This window comes from Microcebus murinus, chromosome 19, assembly GCF_040939455.1.
Source record: "Microcebus murinus isolate Inina chromosome 19, M.murinus_Inina_mat1.0, whole genome shotgun sequence".
NCBI classification, from domain to species: domain Eukaryota; kingdom Metazoa; phylum Chordata; class Mammalia; order Primates; family Cheirogaleidae; genus Microcebus; species Microcebus murinus.
This window is the reverse complement of record NC_134122.1, coordinates 11534957-11551352: the sequence shown is the minus strand read 5'-3', so window position 1 is coordinate 11551352 and position 16396 is coordinate 11534957. Positions and strand designations below refer to the sequence as shown.

The 16396-nt window shown below is 50.4% G+C and overlaps 1 protein-coding gene across 1 annotated transcript; it reads left to right on the top strand.

Annotated features, from left to right (window-relative positions):
- The first annotated feature begins 1435 nt into the window (after positions 1-1435).
- On the top strand, positions 1436-15405 carry PLA2G10 (phospholipase A2 group X). Its single transcript, XM_012736093.3, has 7 exons — positions 1436-1442; positions 3654-3872; positions 4152-4368; positions 4440-4573; positions 7175-7325; positions 8919-9025; positions 15160-15405. The coding sequence occupies exons 1-7, from the start codon at positions 1436-1438 to the stop codon at positions 15300-15302; spliced, it is 978 nt and encodes a 325-aa protein (XP_012591547.2). The 3' UTR covers positions 15303-15405.
- Positions 15406-16396: the final 991 nt, after the last annotated feature.

Genomic DNA, 16396 nt, shown 5'->3' with positions numbered 1-16396 from the left:
TCATTAACTAGAATTCAGTGTTTGTTTACCGACTTTTGGGGACAATAGCTAGAGAGGTTGGCAGCACCAGGAGTGATGGGTGGGGAGTACCCAGCTGGACAGCAGGGATCCAGGGGCCCAGGTGACCAGGACAAACCCCTACTGATGATCATCTTTGCTGGGCCCTGCCCTCAGCTGAACCTCCTAAATGTTTTATTCTGCCTGGTCACACAGAACGTTCCCGAACTCATTCAGGCCTCGGACAGCTTAAAATCACTGCTGTGCACCCCATAGCTCTCTCTTCTTACATAACTGTATTGTACATATGAAACATTCTGTCACTGCTGTCAGCGGAAAACCAATGTCTTTTATCACAAGTACAAAGAAACCGTAAGAAAAGAAGCACAACAAAAACAAAACAAGTATAAGGAAACAATGGTATGTAGTGCTATATTCTATTTAGATGCCATTGCCTACAGAAAGGGCCCAGCCTTGGGTTGTCCTGGTCATATAAAGAGACCAGGTGTAGGAGGGGTTGAAGTCGGATTAGTCCAAAAGTGAATGGGACAGAGACCTGTGGTTTCCATGAAGGGTTGCCAGGGTCACCCTGGTTATAGCCTGAGCAGAGATGGGGAAAGGAAGGAGAAGTGCACAGATTGGGACCTCAAACAGGGGATGTCATTCCTGCAGCTCAGGAAGCGTTCCCCAAAGCCAGTGTCCAGCTCCCACCTATGGGGGGTTTCTGTGGACCCTGGGGGCAGGGCCAGGAGCCCTTGGCAGGGCCAGGGTGCTGAGACCAGCTGTGCTGCTGACCAGCTGTGTGACCCTGCGCTGCTGTCCTTCGTACAGCAAGAGTGCCAATGCGTGCTGAGACCCTGCCTCTACAAAAAATAACACAATTAGCCAGGCGTTGTTGCGTGCTCCTGTAGTCCTAGCTACTTGCAAGGAAGAGGCAGAAGGATCGCTTTAGCCCAAGAGTTTAAGGCTGCTGTGAGCTACCATCACACCACTGCCCTCCAGCCTGGGCAACAGAACAAGATCCTGTCTCTAAAAATAATAATGATAATAATTTTTTTTAATTACCTAAAAGACATTCATTTCCATTTTATTTATTCTTTGAGACAGGATCTTGTATGTTGACCAGGCTGGTCTCAATCTCCTCAACTCAAGGGATCCTCCTACCTCAGCTTCCCGAGTAGCTGGGATTACAGACACATGCCACCACACCCGGCTTACATTTTAAAAAGAGAGTTTATTTGAGAAACTTATAAAAACATGACAGAACACTTCATAGGCCACTTTATACAATAAGATAGGCAATAATAACATACATATTTCTGGAAGCATGAACACTCAGCTTACTAACAACAGCCACACGGGTGTAGCAGTTGTGAACAGACGAACTGCATTCATAAAGAAATAGGTCAAAAAGCAAAATGTACCAACGCCTATCGGCATGGTTGGTAACTGTGTGCACCCAGCTTTATAACTGCAGTCATCTGAAATACTGTGATGGGGGGCATCAACAGTCCTGTGGCAGAGAGATGAGACACGCCTGGCCACTTGCCGACTCTGCAAACTTCTGTTAAAAAGTCCCACAAATCTCTCCCACCCACATTCCACTGGTCAAAGCCGGACCCGGGTCCCAGCCTGCTTGGTGGGGTATGTAGAGGCAAAGGGAAAAGTTCGCCTTCACCCTCTGAAGGTCCACTGAAAAATCAACTCCCAAGAGGCAGATTAACTAGAGAAAAGGCATACAGATTTATTTAACGTGTACACAGGAGCCTTCAGGACAAAGACCCAAAGATACAAGGGAAAGTGTTCATTTTTACCATTTTTAGGTTCAACAAAGTATAGACAGTGGTGTAGAAATATGATCGGACAGAAGAGTATGATCCAATGCTAATAGACTAAGTGGGGAAACCCAGCAAGGCTGCCTGTCTAGATTCTTCTTGGCCTTTCTGTGCAGCCCTTCTTCCATCTAATGTGGGGCAGACCCTCTCTGAAATGGGAGTCTTAAGACCTACAGTAAAACAAAGTAGGTCAGATACTTTCTTTCTTCTTTTTCTTTCTTTTTTTCTTTTTTTAGAGATGGGGTCTTGCTACGTTGTCCAGCCTGGTCTTGGACTTGGGCTCAAGGGATCCTCCCTACTCAGCCTCCCGAGTAGCTGGGAGTACAGGTGCTCACCCCATCACACCTGGCTGATCATTTCTTTATGGCCCATTTTTACACAGGAAGGCAAGAGGGAAAGTTAAGAGTAATATTTTTAGGTTTATGGCTGGCTTTGGGGAAAAAGGGTTCTGGTTTCTATGACCGGTCTTGGGGAAGACAGATTCTCTTATAGTTTCTATAACTAGCCTCATGAGAGAAGGGCAAGAGACAGGAGGGCAAGAAGAGGTCAGAGAAAAACCTTTGCTTTGGAGGCCTTCGTTGTGAGGAATTGTTTCCTGAGTCCCTACAGTGGGGAAGTGATAACCTTTCAACAGGGGGGGTCAGCAAATGTTGTGAATGATAATACCAGCCATCTCGGTCATCAGGAAGTTTCTGTTTCGTTTTGCTTTTCCTGTTTTTTTGTTTTCCCCACCAACATACACTCTCCAGCTGCCTTCTCTCTCTCTCAACGACCAGCCCACGGTTTCACAGTCTTTACTGTAAGAAAATGCTTCCTTCCATCTGACCCATTGATTTCCCGCTTGGAGCTTCATGCCAGGATTGTCCACCAGGTGGAGCCCGGTGCCGTCTTGCACCGCTCCCGGACACTGCCCGCATTCTAGGAATCCTCTGTCACTCCCCCTGGCCTCTGCCCAGCCTGCTTTCTCTCCCTTTCTCACCGCTCTCCATCCCCTTTGGCAAGTTCGGCTGAGACGTCTAGTCTGGAGAAGTTAGCTCACTGCCACCACTGAGCTGGCCGGGGGAGAGGTAGGCCACCGTCTGCCTCCTGCCTCACGTCCTCTTGGCCTCAGCTCGGGTTCCAGCCGGGGCTCTGGCCAACAGTCCACGCAAGCCTGGACCAGACTCACGCATCCCTCGCCCCCCGCCCTGCCCCCACGGAGCAGCCCGCAGTGAACGGGAGGCAGGAACCTGGGGGTGAATGCGTCTCCCGAGTGTCCCTGGGGCAGACAGTTACGAGGCAATTTCTAGACGGATCCCTGGGCAGGGGGCTATGAGCACTGGGGGCAGGGGACCCCCCATTTCTTGGCCCAATTCTCAGCTAGACCCATTTCCTGAGATGGGCACAGCACTCTGAGCCTCATTGCTCACATCCTCTGCAACCTAAGTCTTGCGAAGTCTGTAACCCACATTCTATATAGAAAGCCTTTACTGAGCACCTAGGGTGGGCTAGGCAGGCCAGCGCTGGGCATACAAGAGGAAGGAGCCCCAGGCTTGGCCTTGAGGAGCTCACATCCACGTGGGGAGACATTTGCTCCAGGAGCGTGGCAGACAAGGGCCTGGAGCCGTGCACGTTCACAGAAGGAGGCAGAGAGACCTTTGGCGGGTAGAAATGAGTTAGAATCACGGTTCTAACTTCTTGGCTCTTAGCTTCTCTGACCCTCAGTATCTTGTGAAAGGGACAGCCAGGGGCCCAGTTTGTGATAAGATGGTGCACCTGCTGCTGCTGGTGCCAGTATAGCTGGAGACGTGACATAGCCTTTGCTGTCATTGTCTTTACTAGAGATAGGAGGAGGGGTCCAGGGTCCCACTCTCAGAAGTAGTTATGAGGCGAAATCAACAGAAATCGGTGACTATTTGGGTAGCACCGGCACCAGGGACAAAAAGGGAAGAGGTACTGTGGGCTGTGATTGTCCTCTCCTGTCAACACTGCCGCACATCGCGTCTGCCTCCCCGGCTCACACCGTCCCTGGGAGGCGGGGGCCTCGCCACCCTCGCACAGGTGAGAAACACTGAGCCAAAGGGTGGGGGTGCCCGCGCGCGCTCAGACACAGTTGTGGCCTCTCCGCCCTCCCCCTTCCCAGCCCCATCTTTCACCAGAACCCACTGTGACCTTGGGCAAAGCTGTGACTGCCTCAGTTTCTCCACTCCGGCCATCGTGGTGGGATTGTAGAGAGTTGATTTCGAGGGGTGTCAGGAGCGCAAAGCGTCCTACATTTACACATTTAAGGTGAATTCAGTACTACCCCACCCCCAAGTCTGCTCTTTTTGGGGTGGCCAGGTGGGAGCGCGGATAGGGCTGCGGGGAAGCATGGTGTCGACAGAGCGCCCTCGCGCTCGGTTACGCCAAGGAGACATCCTGAGGCCCGACGCCCTCCTGGCTTCCTGGCCGCAGCGCCCCAGCTGGCGTCTCGAGCCCATCCGGTGACCAAGATGCAGAGGTGGGGACGGCCCGCGGCCTCAGGTGCCCGCCTCTGCCCGGCCCCGCCCGCGCGAAGGTGAGGCGGGGGCGGGGCCGGGCGCGCGGCCCGGGTGGGGGTGGGGGCGGCGGGGCAGGGTGACTTCCCAGGTCCGCCCGCCCGACCGTCCCGCACCTGCCACCCTCGGACGGGGCGCTACCTCTGTGCCCGCCAATCATGCTGCTGCTGCTGCTGCTGCTGCTGCGGCTTCTGCTGCTGGGACCCGGACTCGGACCCAGCGCCGGTGAGTGAGGAACCGCCTGCGGGCACCAGGAGCTCCCGGACCCCGCCGGCCCTCCCCAGGGACCCAGGAGCCCTGCAGCCCCCAGAGCCCTCTTCTAGCACCCACCCACTCATCCTTCTTGGGGGCCCAGGAGCCTGGACCCCAGTCCTCGCCAGGGGCCCCCACTCACTCGCTCCTCTCAGGGGCTCAGAACGAGCCCCGCCCTCCCGCAGGGGCTCTGAGTCCTCTGCAGACCCCTCCCCCACCCGCTGTCACTCTCTCCAGCAACCCGGAGCCCTCCCCCACCCTGGTCTGGGCTCCTGTACGCTGACCCTTCACTCCTCCTGTCTGTGGGGTCTGAGGTGGGACGGCCAGGTGGACACCAGAGGGTGAGAGGGACTGGGCGGGAGGGGCCGGCTTAGGCGAGGGAGATCATAATGTCCCCTTCTCACTCATCCCTGGGGACCACCCTCAGAGAGGCCCCCTTGGTAACCTCACATTTCCGGGGAGCACAGATACACGCAGTCACAGGGAAGTATACAGACGCTGGGAGCCTCACAACCAGCCCCCAGACTCACCTGGGCGCTCAGGTGCACGGTGCACGTGGCCCCCACAGATCCGTGCTGCAGGCGCAGGCAGGTACCCCAAAGGGACACACACACACACACACACACACACACGACTCAAGGAAAGCTGGGACAGCCCCAGGCAAGTCAGATGCACACTGGACACACACGGAGACCCAGGGCCCACAGGATGCCCAGCCAGCCCTGGCACTCCCAGGGGAGGCCGCAGTGTGCAGACAGAGCAAACAGACCCCAGCGTGACCCGCCCCACCTATGTTGGCACAGAAGGAGTGTTTTCCTTGGTTCTAAGCCCAGCGCCTGGTGGCCGCCCCATGCCAGGGCCCTCTGGAGGGCTGTCCCTAGACCCCCAAGATACAGAGAGTGCTCAGGTCAGGGGAAGGGGGGACCTCCCTCCGGGGACGGCTTCAGGGCATGAAGTTAGGACTGCGCCTTGCCAGGGGGCGGTGACAGTGGGAGTGTTCCATGGGGCTTGGTGGAGCCAGAGGTCAAGAGACCTTTCCTGGAAGTTCCCCGCATGCCGGGGCATCCAGAGCTGCCTGAGCCGGAGATCTGCTCTCGGAGGCTGCCAGGCTGGAGGCTGCTCCACACGCGGGCGGCAGCCTGTATGGGAGGGCCCCTGTGGCCACCTGCCGGGCAAGGCAGACTCTGGAAGGAGGGGGCCCATGAGCGGGGTGATGGGCCATGAGGGCATTTGGAGCAGGGTGTAGGTGACAGGGCAGAACTGGGGGGGACACTGGAGAGTTCGGAGGGATTGACTCCCGCCAGGCCTTGGGGCGCAGTGAGGCCCCTGAGCTTGTCCAGAGCCGGGGCAGCCCCGGGAGGTTGGAGGCAGAGGCGCGGGCTGCGGGGAGAGTGAGGACTGGGCACCAGAGAGGAAGGTGAGGCTTTGAACTCTAAACTCATTTTCACGTTTTCTTCCTATTTGTTTTGTCTCTGTTCCCCCATACTAATATGCTGCTTTTCTGATTAAGGAAAACAAAACAAAATTGAATTTAAACTTGGTCTGGGTGCCTCAAAAAGTCAGTGCGATGAAAACACATGTTCTAGATAAAGAAGAGCTGAAAGAGACGAGATGACCAAATGCAGCACCCCGGCCGCAACTGGGTCCGCAGCTGCCGGGTGGTGGAGAGGGGACTCCAGGAAGTAGGTGGGCCTGGGAATGAGGTTCTGCTCTGCTGCCAAGGCCCCTTGGCCCTGTCATCCTGAAAGGCCACCTTGCCCTGCTGGTACCATGCTAGGAGGGAGGAGCACTGGTTTGCGAGTCAGAGCCTGGGCGGGAGCCTGGCGAGTGTGGGAGGCACCTTCCCCAGCTGGCCTCCTCCTTCCCACCTGTCCGGAGCAGGCGTTCCATTCGGGCTACTGGGCGCTGCCGTGTGTCCGAGCTGCCCTGGGATCCAGGGAGAGGGCTGGACTCCGGCCAAGGGGCCTCCCTGTCCGGGCAGTGCAAATAAGAGGAGATGCGAAGGCCCCTGAGCCAGGGTCTGGAGGGGAGTGGTGGGGCCCAGGGGAGCCCCAGGGACTGGGAAACTCCCCCTAGAGGAGCCCTTCTTGGTGACAGGAACCCTACTTAGCTCATCTCTGATGCCTGGTGCCCAGAACAGGCAACTGTACAAACATCTGATGCAGCACTTGCGATCTGACTGCGTGTGGAGTTGACACGACACGGGGCTGGGAACTGGGGCGTTACGGGAAGGGGGACCAGCCTGTGCAAAGGCTGTGACTCTTTTTCTTTCTTTTTTTTTTTTTTCATAGCTGCCTTGAGGATATTGATTATAATAGTTAGTCCTTGTCACGGGCCAGGTGCTTTTCATACACTGTTCACATCTTTCTGTGAGTTGAGGTCACCTTACCCTCCCATTTCCCAGACGAAGAAACCACGGCACAGAATGGTTAGGAATTTGTCCAAAGTCACACAGCTAGGAAGTAAGATTCAAACCTAGACAGTCCGGCTGCAACATCCAGGCCCTTTCCAGGCTACTGCCCTTCCCTACAGACCCGCGGCCTCTGACCTTTGTTTACCACCATTGCACCCCAGCCTCCAGGAGGTCACATGTGCACCGGCGTGGGATCTTGGAACTGGCAGGGACTATGAGCTGTGCTGGCACCAAAAACCCCATCGCCTACATGGCCTATGGCTGCTACTGTGGCCTGGGTGGCCACGGCCAGCCCCGGGATGCCATTGACTGGTGAGTTCATGCTTCGCCCCAGGCTAGAAGGTCCTCTACCCCTGGGGGTAGTCAAGACCTACAAGGAATACCCCAAACCGAAGCTGGGGTCTGGCCCAGGAAGGTCCCAGCACGTGGCCCTCCCTTGCAGGCAGAGGACCTGTGCGTAACGTGGCCAGTGAGACCAGACCTTGGTGCCAGCTGCCCCTTACCCTGGCAATGGGCCGACTGATTACATTGCCTTAAGAATAACATAAAGGTAACCAGACTTATTATGCACCAGAAACTGCTCTGAGAATCCCTTTGGGTCCTCACAATAACCCCATTTCACAGATGAAGAAACTGAGGCACAGAAAGGTTAAGAAACTTGTCCCGGGCCACGCAGCAAGGAAGGCGTGGGAGCTGGTATTTGAACCCAGGCAGTCTGGCTGAGTTCGTGCCCCCCAGCCTGGGCACTCTTGCTGCCGCGTGAGAAGTGCCTGCACCGTGCACGGCTGTGGGCTGAGCAGCCCTGAGGCTCAGAGAGGCACAGCCACTCGCCCGTTTCCACAAAGCTCGTAGGTAGCAGAGGGCAGGGTTTGGCGGCCTCTCCCCTAGCCTGGAGGCCGTGATTGTCACCGAGAGGTCTTTATTTACCTGCTTCTGCTGCACGCCCTGCGCTCCTGCACTCTGGCCGTCTGGTTCCTGCGTGTCCTCCAGACATGCTCACCCCCTCCAGGAAGCCTTCCCTGAAGCCCGGGTGGGCCTGCCACCCTGTCTGGGCTCCCAGGGTCCCCAGGGCTTACACCACTTACCAGCACTTCTCGCCATGCATGAGTCTGGGGGCTGCTTGCTTGCCTTACCAGACTGGGGGCTCCCCGAAATGCTGGCCCCTCTGCACCACACCTTGCGGAGGGATTGGCTGATGGGCAGGCGAAGAGAATACCAGTGAATGGATGAATAAGGGAGTGAATGAATGATTGACAGGTATAGGGGCATCTGTGAGTCTTCCTAAGGGAATTGTCAAAGTAGATGTTTACTGAGGTTCTATTATGGGCTGGGCCTTGGGCCACCATAGGGAACTGAACAGACAGGGTCCTGCCCTACAGAGCTGTAGTTATAGATGCTAAGGAGGTTATTGATGAGGGGTCCGTTATAAACCTGCCCTAAAGGAAAGGAACTGGCTTTATGGGAGGGCTTGTAGCCTGGGGAGGTCAGGTGGGGCCTCTATGACATCCCAGGGTGGGGGCTGGTGCTTGGGCTGAGACCTAAAGGACAGGAGTGGGCATGAAGTTGTCCCAGGCAGAGGGTACAGCACAAGCAATGCCAGGAGGTGGCAGGGGCTTGGCTTACTCCGGGAACAAAAAGGAGGTCGGTGGAGCTGGAGCTCAGAGCCCAGAAGCCCCGAGACTCAGAGTGAGGCCGGCAGGCACCGGGCTCAGGCAGTGCCAGGGGCCGGAGGCGGTTGCAGGGTATGCTGGGGCCAGTGCATGGGGCTTTTCAGGGACAACGCTTAGACCTGAGGATGCTGGTTCCTTGGGGGTTTTCACTCACCCATAGTCCTGGCAAGGGAGGGTGGCCAGGAGAGCTCCCTGCCTTCACCCACCTGCTGGTCTGCCCGTGTGACATCCACAGGTGCTGCCATCGTCACGACTGCTGTTACAGTCGTGCTGTAGAGACTGGCTGCAGTCCCAAGATGGAGCGCTACTCCTGGCAGTGCGTCAATCAGAGCATCCTGTGCGGTGAGTTCACAGTGCCACATACACCACCACCACCCCCCGCCCCCGCCAAGTGTCCCCTGGGCATGCCGGCACAGCCAGATGACTCCTGTGCCCTGTTGCAATAACATACCACTACTCGCAACGCTCCATAGACCACGCTTGGGTTTATCTAATATAAATGATCTTTAACACGGAACACTTGAATAAAAAAGAAAGAGAAAGAAACCTATTTCCTCTATGTCTGGAACAAAAAGGAAGAAGAAATGACACCAGGTATAAACAACCTGAATGTGCGTCAGAAGGGGTCTGGGTAAATAAACACATGATGCAAACAAAACAAAACAAAACAAAAAAACACATGATGCATTCTCACTCTGCAGCCTAAGGGAGGGTATAAGGTAGAGCCGTACATGCTGACCCAGAAAGAGGGTGAATAATAATAATAATAAAAAAAAAAACAACTGCAGGCCGGGTGCAGTAGCTCACGCTTATAATCCTGGCACTCTGGAAGGCCAAAGCAGATTGTTTGAGCTCAGGAGTTCAAGACCAGCCTAAGCAAGAGCGAGACCCCATCTCTAACAAAAATAGAAAAAATTAGCCGGGCTTTTCTAGTACAGCACCATTTGCGTGTTTAAGAAAAGGAAAAGAGGCCGGGCGCGGTGGCTCACGCCTGTAATCCTGGCACTCTGGGAGGCCGAGGCGGGCGGATCGCTCGAGGTCAGGAGTTCGAAACCAGCCTGAGCAAGAGCGAGACCCCGTCTCTACTATAAATAGAAAGAAATTAATTGGCCAACTGATATATATAGAAAAAAATTAGCCGGGCATGGTGGCGCATGCCTGTGGTCCCAGCTACTCGGGAGGCTGAGGCAGGAGGATCGCTTCAGCCCAGGAATTTGAGGTTGCTGTGAGCTAGGCTGACGCCACGGCACTCTATCTAGCCTGTGCAACAAAGCAAGACTCTGTCTCAAAAAAAAAAAAAAAAAAAAAGAAAAGAAAAAGAAAAGAAACTTGAAAAACAGCACCATACTCCTTTCCGTGGCTACATGTAGGCATCCACAAAGCTCAGAGAAAGCTGGGTAAGGATACGCTCCAAACTGAGGATGGCGGTGGTCATCTCCAGGGACAAGATCAGATTGAGGGGGCAACGGTACAAGGCAACTTCATGTTCTCCGTGTGTGCCTGTTATTTACAAGGAGAATGTCTTCATGAATTACTCGTGAATTAACGGTGTAAAAGGAAAGGAATGCACAGCCCGGAGTGTTTAAGGGTGACGCTCACTGACGTCTGCAACTTACTTTGAAGTGCATCAGAACAAAGCAAAACAAAAATGCAGATGGATGGGTAGAAAGAGGGATGGACCCGATGGAGGGATAAGTGAGGAAGCTGAATATTAATCTATGTGATGAATATACAGGTGTTCTCTGAACAATTTCTTTAACTTCTCTGTATTTTTGAAAATTTTCACAAATGAAAATGTGACCAAAAAATAAATAGAAAGAAAGAGGATGACAGGAGGGCCCCATACCTCCATTTCCTCACCCCCAGCCCCCATGCAGGAGCCTCTCCCCAGTGGGGCCGGCTCCCCCTCGGTGTGGTGGGATGGCCCTCTGGCCCCAAATATTGTGTGTTGGAGGGTCAGTGGCCTTGGCTGGGTCCCTTCCTCGTGGATAGAAAGGTATAGAACTCAGACTGGGCCTGTACCCCAAGTGTCCATTTCCTTGTCCCCTTTTCCCTAAGGCTGATCCAGGCAAGAGTGGCCACCTCCCAGCTGGGGACTCCAGGAATGGCCCCTTCCCTCCCTGGGACACAAAGCCTTCATCTCTACAAAATAGAGACAACCGAGTTACAGCACAAGTTGATGTTCCTTGGACCTCGTTTGTCCTGCAAATGTTTTGCTTCATCTGCACAGTGCTTAGAAAAGCAGTTTGAGCCAGTATTTGAAAAAATCAATATATTTCACATAAAGATCTGAACTTCTGAATATTTAGTTTTCCTTAAAAAATTGGAGGCTCTCACAGCATCAGACCCAGTAGCCACCGTTGGCTGGAGCTTCGAGGGGCTGCCGCTCACAGGCAGGGCCTGCCTCTCGTCTGCCCCAGTCCCCACTACGCCCTGTTGGCTGTCTGACATTGAGGACAAGGGTCGATTACCATATTTCGTATCCCTTGTGCTGTTGATTTTGTTATAAAAGAGAAGTGTTTCTAACAAACCCAGGAAAATAGAAGGCAGACCAAGGGGCCGAACGTTTCGAGAAACGTTGAGAGTGCTGAGCCCATTTACTTGTGCAAATGGCGAGCATTCCCGTGTTTCTCGTTCCTCCCTTGCTTCACACCTCCTGCCCCGGTGGACATCTTGAGTTTGCAGACCCTCGCCTGGTGGTCCCTAGCTTCTGCGTCGGTTCATTTCTAGTTGTGTGACCTCGGGCAAGTTCTGATCGCTCAGAGCCTCAGTTTCCTCATCTGTAAACTGGAGGTAGAAATCAAGGCCGCCTGTTGAAAGGACGAAGTGACAATGACACGATGCTTCATGCATAGTAGGCGTCACTGGAGAAATGGCCCAACACCGATTCTCCGGTGAGCATGGCACAGATATAGCCCATGGTCACAGGGCTTTGAGGATCGCGTGAATGCGGCTCCAGCTAACCCTGAGCCCTCAAAGGAGAAAGTTATTTCTCTTGCAATTCTCTTTTAATCTTTCTAATTGCGTGGAAGAGACAACCTCAGTTCAGTGCTGCTAATTTAGCTTTAACAGCTCTTGAACACTTGCTGACCTCTTTTTAACAGAAAGAGCAGGCTTCTGGCTTCTCTTATTTAAGAACAGTTCTGTACCTGCATTTAATTCTGTTTTTTTTTTTTTTTTAAATTCTTTGTATCTGTCCACCTACCTATATGCTTATTTATCTGTAACCACAAGCAACATGTATTTAATGAGGATAATTGACACAAAAGCCGTTCTCCCATCACAGTTTACATTTTACAGAACCAACCCACTTCTAAAGTTAAAAGTTAAAAATAAAACTACAATTAAACATGTTGTGCCTCTCAGGGGCAATCTTGCCTGATTTTGAAACAAAGCAATAAGAAAAGGCGCGAGGAGGAGAATGTATTTTTAAGATGACGTTCTGATGTTTGGTATTTTCCATTTACGGTTTCCCTGCAAGTAAATTAAAAAGCTGAATCAATTTACAAACTAGGAAGTGAGCAGTAGTACAGGCGGAATGTAGGTAAGGCTGGGGTTTGGACGGTGAGACTCGAAGTTATCTGAAGACCTGGACATGAGCCAGACAACTGGCTCCATCCCTTTTATTTCTATTTTCCTTTAATTGAAAATAAACATAGCATAAAAACCATTTTAAAATGTACAATGCAGTGATATTTAGTATATTCACAATGTCATCCAAGAACCACCAAAACATTTTTATCATTCCCATTCAAAAAACCCATGCCCGCTGAGCCTGTCCACTTCTTCCTAACACCAGCACCGGGCACATTTACCAGTTTGCTTTCTGTCTCTATGAATTTACCTCATCTAGATATTTCATATAAATGGAATTGTGCAATCTGTGGGTTTTTTTTTTTTTTGCATCTGGCTCTTGCACTTAGCATAATGTTTCTGAGGTTCATTCATGCTGTAGCATGTATTGGTGCTTCATTTCTTTTACAGCTGAATAATATCTGTCCACTGTGTGGCTATATCACATTTTATTTATCCATTCATCCAGTAATGGACATTTGGGTTCTTTCACATTTTGGCTAGTGTGACTAGTGCAGCTGTGAGCATTCATGAACAAGTATGTATTTGCGTACCAGTCTTCAATGCTTTGGAGTATATACCTAGGGTTGCTGGTTTATATGCTAACTCTGTTTTACTTTTCGAAGAACCACCAAACTGTTTTCCATAGCAGATGCACCATTTTATATTCTCACCAGCAATGAGTGAGGGATCCAGTTTCTCCACATTTATGCCAACACTTATTATTTTCTAGTTTTTTTTATTAGTGGGAATGAGGTGGTTTCTCATTGTGGTTTTGATTTGCTTTTCCCTAATGATTAATAACATTGAACATCTTTTCATTTGCTTCTTGGCCATTTTTATATTTTCTTTGGAGAAATGTCTATTCGAACCCATTTTTAATTGAGTTGTTTGTCTTTCTGTTGTTGAGTTGTAAGAGTTTTTTATATATCCTGGATACTGGATCCGTACCAGATATGTGATCTATAAATATTAATTAGTATTTTCTCCCATTCTGTAGGTAGTTTTTTACTTCCTTGATAATATCCTTGAGGCACTAAGGTGTTCAATTTTGATGAGGTCCAATTTATTTGCTTTTTGTTGTTGCTGTTGCTTGGGTTTTTGGTGTTCTAACAATCCATTGCCAAATCCAAGGTCATGAAGGTTTACTCCTATTTTTGCTTCTAATAGTTTTCTAATTTTAACTCTTATGTTCATTTTGAGTTAACTTTTGCACATGGAGTGAGGTAGGGAGGTTCATTCTTTTGCATGTTGATACCCAGTTGTCTCTGCACCATTTGTTGAAGAGACTATTTCCCCCCATTGAATAGTCTTGCTGCCTTTGTTGAAAATTACTTGGCCCTAGATGGGTGAGGGTTCCATCACGTTGAGCTAATGACTTGACTTCTCTGAGCCTCAGTTTCCTCACCTGGAAGATGGGTATGTGAAAATGAGAAAAGGATTTAACATGGTAAAAGGACTAGAAGAGGATTTTTCTTCTCTCTCTTCCCCTCTCATCCTCATCTGAACTCCTCTCTGACCTCTGCTACTTCCTCTAGAAAAATTGAAGATCTGATGGGACTCTGAACTAAACCCCTGGCTTCTGCAGACTTCTGCTCTGGGGAGGAGAGGCTATCGTAAGTCTTACCAGACATGTGTTTTTAGATATGCGTGGATTCTCAGCCATAAGTCCTTACTATGAATTAGGAGTTGGCCTCAGAGCAAAGATGAATTAATATGGAGACATAATATAGTTTTTTTTTACGACTGAAAATGCCCCAGGCATCATCTCATTCAGCCCTCTCATTTAGAGTTGAGGAGAGTAACTTGTCCCTAAAATGCCCCCTTCCAGTGTGGCTGGAGAGAGTTGAAATGGGCTTAAATGGGAAATTTGCTAAAGATCTTTCCCTTTTCCCTTCAGCTTGCATGTTCTGTTTGTTTCTACCCATGTGAAAATGATGTTTATAAAATAGGCTGGTGGAGTCTATGCCTGTTTACAGAACTGTCCTGCCTGAACCAAACGAAAAGAACCAAAATATCTATTATGCATTTTTGGCTAAAAATATTCCCTTATTCTGTTTGGAGGTATTCTGAACATAGTTGTTTATTTAATTACAGGTTTGGCCCTATTTTCCATTTATGGGCCTCACTTAAATATATTAAAAAAAATTTTTAACCTATAATAATATTTACTGGCAGGCCTTAATTTTCAGCTCAACCTTTGGGAGCTACTTCTCAATTTAAGTCTTTATTCTTCTTGAAAAACGTGATGCCATTGGGTTCCTGAGGCCACGGAGCAGTGGGGCCTCGGGACTTGTCTTCGGGTGGCAACCTTTGCATGTCTGTGCATGCTAGGTCTAGCACAGAGAGGGGGAGATGGAGTATGTGATTGTTACCTAAAATAAGCTGTTTTTCTTGAAAGAGCCATCTGAAAGATACTTGGAGAAAGGAGGCCGAGAAGTGCAGATGGGAGCACTTTACGTAGGCTTCTTACCCGGCCTGCTAGGTAACCCTGCAAAGTGGAGAGTGCTCCCATGTTCTATGAGGACTTGGGCTCGGAAAGGGCAGGCAAGGCCCCAGAGCTCGGACACAGTAGAGCAGGCATTCCAAACCCAGGCAGCTACTGTCTTAGCCAAGTGGATCCCCGAACACTGTCATAATGATGCAGAAGAGAACCCAAAGGTTCTACAGACTTTGGACTCTGCCATTGGAAACTTTAATTTCCTTTCCTATAAAATGGGGCTGACATCACCTCCCTCGTGGGGTCGCCCTGCTGACGTAGATCACCTGGGAAACCGTCGGGTGTCTCAGAAATGCAATGTATGACCCGTCCTGCCTCCAGTTTTACTGGCCTTCCCCACGTTTACTCTTGAGTCTCTTTCTGCAGGTCCCTACTCTAAACTCAGTTTCCCCACTTCTTCCAGGACCAACAGAGAACACATGCCAAGAACTCTTGTGCAAGTGTGACCAGGAGATTGCTTACTGCTTAGCCGGAACTGAGTACAACCTAAAATTTCTCTTCTACCCCGACTTCCTATGTGAGAAGGACTCGCCCAAGTGTGACTGACCAGGTCAATTGCACGTTCTTTCGAACAGGAAATAAAGCTCCTTCTCAAGAATGAACAGCAGCATTCAGTTCTTTACAGGAGGGAATGGAAGCCAAGTGATAAAGCCACAGCCCTTGTGTTTGCTTTCTCTCCTCATTCTGGAACTCGGGGCTGGAGTCTGTTTGGTTTCCAGTTTGATTAAGGTCAAAAGTCCTGAGCCTATTTAATAAAATCATGACTGTATTTATGACTGTGTTGGGTTTGGTCCCATTTTTGAGGTTCAACCTTTACGAAAAGTTGGTCTTTGTCTTCTAGCCTGCTGTTGCTGGCCAGTAGTCAAATGTGAACAAACACCTACTGTGCGCCTGGTCACGTTCTGGGTTCTGGGTTGCAGCAGTAAACAAGATGGTGGTCACATGACACCCACCCTTGTGAAGTTCAAGTCTAGTAGCTGTTAGGTTAAGAAAGGGTATTCCCCATCCCACTCTATTTTCAATTGTTAAAATTTATTTCCCGATTATGAAAGAAGTATATGCTCATTGCTTTAAAAAAGAAAAAAAAAAAAAAAAGGAAAATACAGAGAAACATGGAGCAGGAAAAAAAAACTCACTACAATGCCTACAATCCAGAATAATCCGTTAGCATCCAGCAGTCTTTTCTACAGTTTTAAAAATGTTGAGATTATACCATGTTGATTTTCATAAGATTTTCTCCATGTCATTAAACATCTTCAGAAACTTTATTTCAAATAGATGTACCAGATACTATTTTATAGAGTAATAACTTTTGGATATTGGAGATATTTCCTGTTTTTATCAATTGCTGTAATAAAGATGCTTAGAAATAAATCTTTGCCACCTCCTACCTCTACAGCATATTTATTTATATTCCTTATAGCCCAGAGTTGCAGAAATGGCCATTTTTGGATTAACGGGTCTGAGTATTTAAGTAGACACTGACACCCTCTTCCGGTGCACCCAAGCCTGCTATGATTGGCAGAGGGTCCACGGGAGGCGAGAGACAGCCGTGGCCCTGGACTGGGGTGAGTGTGCCCATCCCTCCTGCTGGCCGGAAGCAGCGAGAGTCCAGCCCAGCCTGTTTGCCATCAGCCAAG